Consider the following 8,374-nt stretch of genomic DNA (forward strand, 5'->3'; position numbering starts at 1 on the left):
GTGCACATCGTCGCCGCCACCACTGTCGCTATTGGCAGACGCCACCACCTTTGCTGAGCTGATTGTGGGAGCTCACAATCGGAGGGGCACGACACTGCTGCCTTGAATCTGCATCCAACGCCCGATGGGCTGAGCTCACCTGCATAGGTGCACAAAGTCATAGCCCTGCAGCAACTGGTAGGTAAATTCAGTGAATGAGATCCCCTGCTCGGACTCCATGCGCGTGCGCACCTGAAGTTGAAGGGGCATGCAGGGTTTATGCATATCATCTTGTCGCGCAGGGTGGGATGACGGGGACAAGATCAAACAAGCGCGAGCGGTGTTTGTGTGGATGTGTGGTGCGCGGCGGGGGCAGCAGCAAGCCAAGGGGGGTTGCTGCGGGCAAGTGTGGCTCAACCCGGGCAGCTGAATCGGCTCCCAGAGCGCAGGGAGGGGCGCCTGGGACCAGCCGCGCTGCGGCTGCGTGCCTGGCGACGCGCTTGGATTGCGACAAATGCCTCGCAGCGTGGCAAAGCCCTAGCCAACAGCACGACTGCACGATCCCTTTCGACAGGACCCATTTGAGCAGAAGCCGCCGACAGTGCCTGACCCAACGCCCGCATCGCGGGGCGACAGACCACGACGGGCCTGGTCGGGGCTCGGCACCCCGGCATCTGGGACCAAGGGCCGCGCCACCGCAGCCAGTGCCGCGCTGCGCGCGACCCACTGAGTCCCGCCCACCCAGTCCCTCCCACCAAGTCCCACCCAGCGCGTCCCGGCCACCCAGTCCCGCCCACACAGTCCCAGCCACCCAGTCCCACCCACCGAGTCCTTGGCCATCATGGTGCCCACGCGGGCGTACTTGCCCACATCCCGCAGGAAGCCCAGGAACGACATGGGGCCAAACCACTCCAGGTTGTTGAGCACCTGGGAGGAGGAGGGGGCAGCACACGGTGAGCCCCCAGAGTCCAGGGTTAAGGGGTTGAGGGTTTCTCAGGTTCAGGGGATCCCCGGCACAGCAAATACGAGTGGAAAGCTGTGCGACCGCCGGCCTCGCAATCTGGCCGCCGCTCCTGTCACCCGGGGGCTCAGGCGTTCTGCGCTGCGCATCACCCTCGATCACACAACCCTGCTGCACCTTGACGCGGGGCACGGTGGCGCCGGCTGTGGCGGTGGAGCGCTCCAGAATGGAGGTCAGTATGCCGCGGATGCCTTTTGTGGGGGGGCCGGGGGGTTGGGCGAGGGGTGGACCAGCGTGTGTGTGTGTGTGTGCACGCGCGTGCACGTGTGTGCGTGTGCGTGCATGCGTGCATGCGTGCGTGCGTGCGTGCGTGTGTGTGTGTGTGTGTGTGTGTGTGTGATATCTGGGCAACCTCCCGGTAAAGCCCCCCAAAGCTCACCCGCCACGTTGCGCTCGATGGCCTCTTCGCTGAGCACCGGCCGCTCGCTGCTGCGTCCAGAGGGGTCCCCCACGCGCCCCGTCGCGCCGCCCACCAGCGCGACCGGCGTGTGGCCGCACCTGACACCCCAGGGAGTGCAGGGTTTTGCGCAGCTGGTTTAGGGGGGGAGACGGCGGCTTGCAATAAAACAATCGGCTGCTGCCCGCGTGGCGCCGTGGGCCGAGTTACTGCAATAACGAGACTGCTCGTGGGCAGCCCGGCCGACGTGCAGCGACCTGAAAACACTCGAGGTTGACGGCAGCCCCTGCAAACTCGTGCGGTACGTGGCGCCAGCCATGTAGCATGCAAGCAGTAGCAGCTGCTGCCATGCGCTGGGAACTGTCTCCTGTCCCATACACCCGCCGCGCCGGCGCGCCCCGCACGCCCGCAACAACCAGCGGCCGTTTGCCCGCTCGGCCTCTCGCTGTGCTGTGGGTTGCGCAGCCATGCTGCTGCCTGCACAGCGCAGCAGCGGCTGTCCCCGCACCACACCAGCTCTTGCCCTCCTTTCCTCCTCTACCCAAATCACAGCGTCACACTCCACGCGTCGCCCACAACACAAGGCCACCCGCAAGCAACAGAAGCATGTGCCGCAGGTGAGGCCCTGCGAACACCGCTGCAGCCGCCGCCGTCGCAGCACTCAAGTGCCTTTTACGCCGAGCGTGCGTGCGCCCGCCCACCCGTCCGTGCCCCTCACCTTTGAAACCAGGCCAGGACTATGATACCCAGCAGGTTTCCCAGATGCAGGCTGTCGGCGGTCGGGTCAAAGCCGCAGTACACGCTCAGGCTGGTCTGCGCCGCCAGCGACTCCAGATCTTCCGACGTCACCTCCTGGACTAGACCGCGCTCCCGCAGGATCTGGACTACGTTGGCGGTGGCGCCGCGCGCTGCTTCGGGGGCGGCCGAGGCCGCGGGCGCAGAGAGCGGGGCCGCTGCAGGGGCGGGGGGCGGGGCCGCGGGCGTGCAGGGCCGTCAAAGTGGATGAGCGGATTGGAAGTCAAGTGGATTCGATTTGGGCGCAACGCATGCTGAGGCACCATGCGCCAAAGCGCGCAGGAGGCGCTGATGGCTGCGGGGCGGGGCAGGCCAGGGAGGCGGCGCATGTGGACAGCGCGCCGCATCCTGTGGTGCGCCGCAGCGGCATTGCATACCTTGCTCCGTAGCGGCAGAGGCCATCGCCACCCGGTTAAACGGCGTGAATGTACCATTTTGACGCCTGAAAGGCCCGCTGATGAGGGCCCTGCGGAGGGAGACCGATGTCAATGGTCAGCTGTCTCAATCCTGAAGTTTTCCATGTCCATCTGATGGTCATACCTGCTTCCTGCGGTCATCATTGCCCGCGTGCATTGCTCCCGCAGCATAGGCGGCGCCTTGGCCGCGGCCCGGTGGGCGAGGGCCTGGAGCATGGCTGTGCCTGCAGCTGTTGTTCTCAACAAGCACAAGAGGACAAAGCTTGACGTCTGTGAATAGACTCTCGCAACTATATTAGATCCCAAGTCCCGTTTTGTTGGGTGATTCTGAGTCAAGTGTGTGCGCGAGGCAAGTACGTCATGAATAGGCGCCTCGACCGCGAAAATCGGCCCTGTTTGACCTGAATTACGATATGCGACCCTGACCGCTGAAACATCTTCCGTCCTGATCTCACCTGATCTGCCCGCCCAGCGCCGGGACCATCAGCCCGCAGCGCGCTACGTTTCACGAGGGCGCACATACATATTCTTCGCGTTACACCTGCTACTACACCGCGGACTGCTTGCGGGCCCCTAATGCTGCGTCCGTCAGCGGTTTGCGGGCCCCCGATGTTCCCAGTTGCCGCCGCCGCAGCCCGTGCTGCGCCACCTCCGGCACTCTGCTGGCTGCGTCGCGGCTTTCTGCGGTGCCAAGCAGACGCGCGGAGGCGCGCGCACACCGCAGCCGCGTCGGCGTCAGCGGCCACCCCACAAGATTCCGACGCCCCGCCCGACGCCGCGCCCGCCACGCCCAAGCGGCGCAGCCGCAAGCCCGCCGCCCTCAAGTCCGCCGCAACCCCCGCCGCCGGCGAGCCCGCCCGCGCCTCGCGACGCCGCGGTGCCGCGGCGGCCCTCGCCCAACCGCCGACCCCGCAGCAGGAGCAGCAGCATGCCGGCGCCCTCCAGCTGGCGGACGGCCCGGACGGCCCCGACTTCTCGTCCGTGTCCGGCTGGGTCGTGTTCTCAGACCTCCATGTATCCCACAGATCCCTAGACGTGTGCATGGACGTCCTGAAGCGCGTGCACCAAGAGGCGGCGGCGCGCGGCGCGGGGGTGCTCTTCCTGGGTGAGCCCTGGGCAGTCCGCGGACTGCGCCCCGCCGCCGCGGGCGCCGCCGACGAGCAGTCTGCGCCTCGTTTGGCCGAGCAGCCCGTGCCTGCTGGGCGGGCCCGGCCCATGACAGTGCAGGCTGGCATGACTCATCAGTCAGCCAGCAATCCCGCCTGCCGCTGTTCAGCACCCAAATTGTCCCCCATCACACCTCTTACACAACCCCAGGTGACTTCTGGGACCGTAGAGGGGACTTGCCAGTGGGGCCCCTCAACCAGGTGGGCACCGCGTTGGATTTGTCATTTGGGGGGAGGGGGAGGGGGGTTTGTTTGGGAGGAGAGTGTCGATGGGCGCCAGATCATCGGGAAAGGAGGGCCCCGCGAATGCTTCCCGCCGACAGAGGGCCCACGCCAAAGATGGCGCAGCGGCCTACGGGCGCCGGGTCGACGCTCCCGCCGCCGCCTGGGAGCGCGCGTGCGGTGCGCCAAACCGGGAACCTTCGGATCGTTCTTGCTGCCACGACCCTTGCCATATAGGGTACGAGCACGCCGCAGACAATTGAATGCACCCCCTGCCCAAACCCAACAGGTGGTGAATGAGCTGCGGTCGTGGGAGGCGCCCGTGCTGATGCTGCCAGGAAACCACGACCAGGCAAGCCGCGCCCGCGGCTGCAAGCACGCCGCGCCCGCCGCCTGAGGCCCGCCGGCCGCGCCCTCTGCAGGCGCGCCGCACGGCGGAGGCTTTCGCATATCAGCTCGCGGCCGTCTCGGCGCGTGAGACACGGCTTGCTGAGATTTGCGAAACCTCTGAGTCATATCGCCCCACCCTGGCCCCTCGGCTCGCACTCCCGACACTGAGCAAACCCGCAACCCCAATCCTTGGACCCTCGCCCCCAAACGGCCTCGCCCGTCCAAACCTTCGTTGGGCTCCGCCCCCCTCGGCCGCCCTGTGTCAGGTCGACCAAGCAGGTCGCCACCACTCCCTGACGCCGCTGGCGGCCGTGTGCCGGCGGGCGCACGTGTTCACTGAGCCGTCGCACTACGCAGGAGCCCTGTGGCTGCCGTACAGGTCACAGCACCAAGAGCATGCCACGCGTGGTTGTTGTTGCTGAATTCACAAGCAGCACGCGCGGTTCGTTGGCCGCATGCATTGGCGGAGCCGGTGGTCAGAGCATCGTTGTGCAAGGGCCAAAGCCGCGTTTTGGGGATTCATGCAGGGTGGGCAAGGTGTTGCGGCCCGGCATGATGGCGGCCCACCCGTTTTGTGCGACATTGAGCGAGAGCCCAGGACGCCAGCGGCGCACCCCCACCTGGCGCCAGAAACACGTTAAAACAGCCATTATTCGCCCGCGTCTGCGCGGCCGCCGCAGGCGCGACGAGTCGGTGCTGAGGGCGGCGCTCGCGGCGGCGGCGGGGCGCGGCGCCACGAAGGCTATCTTCGCCCACGCCGACACGGTGGGGGCCGCGCGGCGCACGCCCCCGCCCCCTTATCAGGCCCCGTCACCCTCGCCTCCCCCTCTCTAATCAACGCATTGAGACCTGAACACATGGCCTGGTTCTGCAAATTTCAGTCCTTCTTTATTCACCCTGGGTGTCCCACATGCATGTCATGTGTAGTGCCCGAGCACCCATTATGCACCTATTTTTGCACCCACACACTCAAGCTGGTCACCTGTCACCTCCCCATCCCCCGATCCACACACACACCACAGATGGGCGCCCACATGAACGCGGCCCACCAGGCCAGCAGTGGGCTGCCCACCGACGCCTTCCCCCTGGACATCCCGGTCTTCATGGGTCACTACCACATGCCCCAGGTGGGTGACATGGTGACGCCAGGGGTGTGTCAAGTGACGCAATAAGCGACACAAGCGCTTTCCATGATCCCTTGACAGGCTGCTGCCTTGGTAATTTGATTTAATTGTGTGATGTGTTGGAAGCCAGGCCGGGACTTTGGCAGTAGTGCGGGATAGGCTTTGCGGTGCTGGCTGAGTGGAGCGGCAGTTGCGCACGGCGTGATAAATGTGCGTGGGGTTTGCTGCTTTTGTCCTGCATCGCGGTGCGCGCCGACCGTCGAAATTCCCAACTGCCGCCGGTCCCCGCTCACCTCCAGACTGTCCCAGGGACGAGAATCACGTACATCGGCTCTCCCTACCAAGGTGGGCGGGGCGGGGCCGGTCAGCTTGCGGGGCCCGACACGGATCCAAGAGCCTAAGTGAGGGGGGGTATAAGAGCGATGAGCTGGGGAACGGGTACCCCAGCGCTCTGGCCCTTGTGCCATGTGCCCTGCGCCCTGCGCCCTGCGGCCCCCCTCCCTGCTTCATATCTCCCAGGCCCCACACACCCTGCTCGCTGTGCATTGGCATTTGATTTTTGCCTGCGAGCCCGGCTGCTTGCCGCCCCAACGCCTCACACCTTGTTGCTGTATCCGCTGTGCTGCCCCATGTGTCCACTCGCCTCGATGCAGTGTCGCGGTCCGAGGCGGGCCAGTCCAAGCGGCTGCTGCTGCTGAGTCCGGAGTGGCAGGCGGTTGCAGACATCCCCCTTGAGATGGGACCCAGGTGTGCGTGTGTGTGTGTGTGTGTGTGTGTGTGCTTGCGTGCGTGCGCGTGCACGTGTGTTTAGGGGTTGGGCGAGTGAATGAGGGTTTGGAACAGACGGGCCCGTTATGGCCCCCAAATTCTTCAGGCGCAGCCCTGTGCAGAGCGCCAGCTGCTGCTGTGGCAATCAAATGGTTCCTGCAAAGGCCCTTCTATTCCGCTGCATGTCAGCCTCGCGGACTTGGGGGTTGCACCTGCGCCCTCGTGCCTCCCCCCTTGCATTCGTCACCTAACCACGTGCACCTGCATCCACGAACACACACACACACACACTGGTACACACACACACACATACAAAACATACACATACACATTCACACATTCACACATTCACACGCATGCATGCATCAACGTCACCCTTCATCCAAGTAAGGGTACAAACTCTTGCTTCGACTGAATCGCCCTGAACTGCTTGCACGACCCCACTACTCTGCCGCCGCAGGCACTTCACGTTTGCCACAACAACCGGCTCCTCCCCCGACCCCTCAGCCGCCGCCGACGGCAGCGATGCAGCATCGGACCTCCTAACGGCCGCCGCCTCGGCGGCGCCCGCGGCCGCGACGCCGGACGGCATCCGGGAGCTGCTGGCCGGCGGCCGCCTGCGCGCGGGGGACCGCGTGCGGGTGGCGGTGGCAGATGGGCGGGCGGTGGACGATATGGCAGAGCTGCAGAAGGGGATGGCAGCCGCGGGTGAGGGGTCTCTGGTGGTTTTGCCTGCAAGGGCTTGGGGGCCTCACCCACGAGGCTTTGGCGCGGCGGGCTCTTGCATGAGTTTCGCATAATGCAGCTTGTGAGCTCATCACAATTCTGTGAAAATTCACCCGTGGTTGATCAGCAAGGAGGGTCTGTTCTGCACGCGAGATCCTGCCCGCTGCTTGCAATTGCGACGACCAAGGACTCTTCAGACACTGTCATCGCCTAGGGCCCAAAACTCACCTCCTACGTGACCCCGCAACCACCCCCAACCACCTCCCAACCGCCGCCCCCAAAAGCCCCAAACCGCCTCCAACCACCCATAACTACCCCCAACCACCTCCCAACCACCGCCGCAAAAACCCTCAAACCGCCTCCAACCACCCATAACTACCCCCAACCACCTCCCAACCGCCGCCTCCAAAATTCCCACCCTAGGAGTGGCCCTGGAGGTCATCATGCAGCCCCCGGCCCGCGCCGCCCGCATAGAAGCTGCCGAGCAGCTGTCGATGGCCCAGCTGCTGGCCGCATACGCAGACGCCACCTCCATGGCCCCCGACGTCTTGGCGGCCGCAGAGGCTGTGCTCAAGGCAAGCAGGCACTGCCGTGTATTGCAACTTCCAACCCCCGATCCAGCCCGTTCCCCATGAGCGGCGAAACGGGCTTCGATTATTCTTTGACAAGGGCTGGGCGCCACGCTTCTTTTGCTCTTGCTTGCCTTCTGTGAACCCTGCGTTTGCCATCATCTCCTACCTGGAAACTCACAAACACCTACCCGTCCGGTCGCTGCTTGACCAGACATTGACTCACAACCACTTTTGCTCACCTGTTGCTGCCCCCCCTGCCACACACACACGCACGCACGTACACGTGCAAGCACACGTACGCATGCATAGACATACAGACAACCCCCCCAACACACACACACACACACAAGCAAACCAAAAAAACCTCCTCCACCCCCTCCCGCCAAGCAGGACATGGGCCACTCTGCAGCGGCTGCGCCCCCTGCAACGCACCTCGAATTTGAAGGGCTGGAAGTGGAGGGCTTCGGACCCTTCGAGGTGCGGCCGCATGACATTTGAGCAGCCGACGCTGCGCGTGTGCAACATGCATCCACGTTCCTGCATGCCTGCTGCCCTTTTTATTGCCATGCAATCAACGGGCTTTGCGTTGGGCCTTGACGCCACGTTGACACCAAGGGCACACCAAATACGAATGGTCGAAAACGGCAGTGTTGCCTGCCTGCTGACGGCCTGGCGCGTTGTGGCAGGTGCCTCCTGTACGCCAGGCTGGCCCTTATGTATCAGAGGCCCGCCCATGCGGCTGACACCCCCCCCCCTCCGCCTCAACACACACATACACACACACACACACACACACAC

General features: G+C 64.7%; 2 protein-coding genes across 2 annotated transcripts in view; one reads left to right on the forward strand and one right to left on the reverse strand.

The window, feature by feature from the left end:
- Nucleotides 1-135: 135 nt before the first annotated feature.
- MNEG_8465 (tyrosyl-tRNA synthetase) lies at nt 136-2,594 on the reverse strand (the record flags this gene model as incomplete). Its single annotated transcript, XM_014043061.1, has 6 exons — nt 136-231; nt 805-906; nt 1,118-1,191; nt 1,380-1,498; nt 2,116-2,350; nt 2,570-2,594. 6 exons carry the CDS (start codon nt 2,592-2,594, stop codon nt 136-138), a joined length of 651 nt encoding a protein of 216 aa, XP_013898515.1.
- Nucleotides 2,595-3,649: 1,055 nt separating this feature from the next.
- The window catches only part of MNEG_8466 (hypothetical protein), a gene marked incomplete at both ends in the record, with an annotated part of 9,114 nt that continues 4,389 nt past the window's right edge, over nt 3,650-8,374 (forward strand). The window contains 11 exons of the mRNA XM_014043062.1: nt 3,650-3,713; nt 3,926-3,975; nt 4,098-4,176; nt 4,349-4,470; nt 4,653-4,765; nt 5,067-5,151; nt 5,409-5,513; nt 5,810-5,855; nt 6,164-6,257; nt 6,739-6,986; nt 8,022-8,053. Coding sequence (XP_013898516.1) covers nt 3,650-3,713; nt 3,926-3,975; nt 4,098-4,176; nt 4,349-4,470; nt 4,653-4,765; nt 5,067-5,151; nt 5,409-5,513; nt 5,810-5,855; nt 6,164-6,257; nt 6,739-6,986; nt 8,022-8,053 — 1,038 coding nt within the window. The remainder of the gene's footprint in view (nt 3,714-3,925; nt 3,976-4,097; nt 4,177-4,348; nt 4,471-4,652; nt 4,766-5,066; nt 5,152-5,408; nt 5,514-5,809; nt 5,856-6,163; nt 6,258-6,738; nt 6,987-8,021; nt 8,054-8,374) is intronic.

The sequence above is a fragment of the Monoraphidium neglectum genome, assembly GCF_000611645.1.
Source record: "Monoraphidium neglectum strain SAG 48.87 unplaced genomic scaffold scaffold01611, whole genome shotgun sequence".
Lineage (NCBI taxonomy): Eukaryota > Viridiplantae > Chlorophyta > Chlorophyceae > Sphaeropleales > Selenastraceae > Monoraphidium > Monoraphidium neglectum.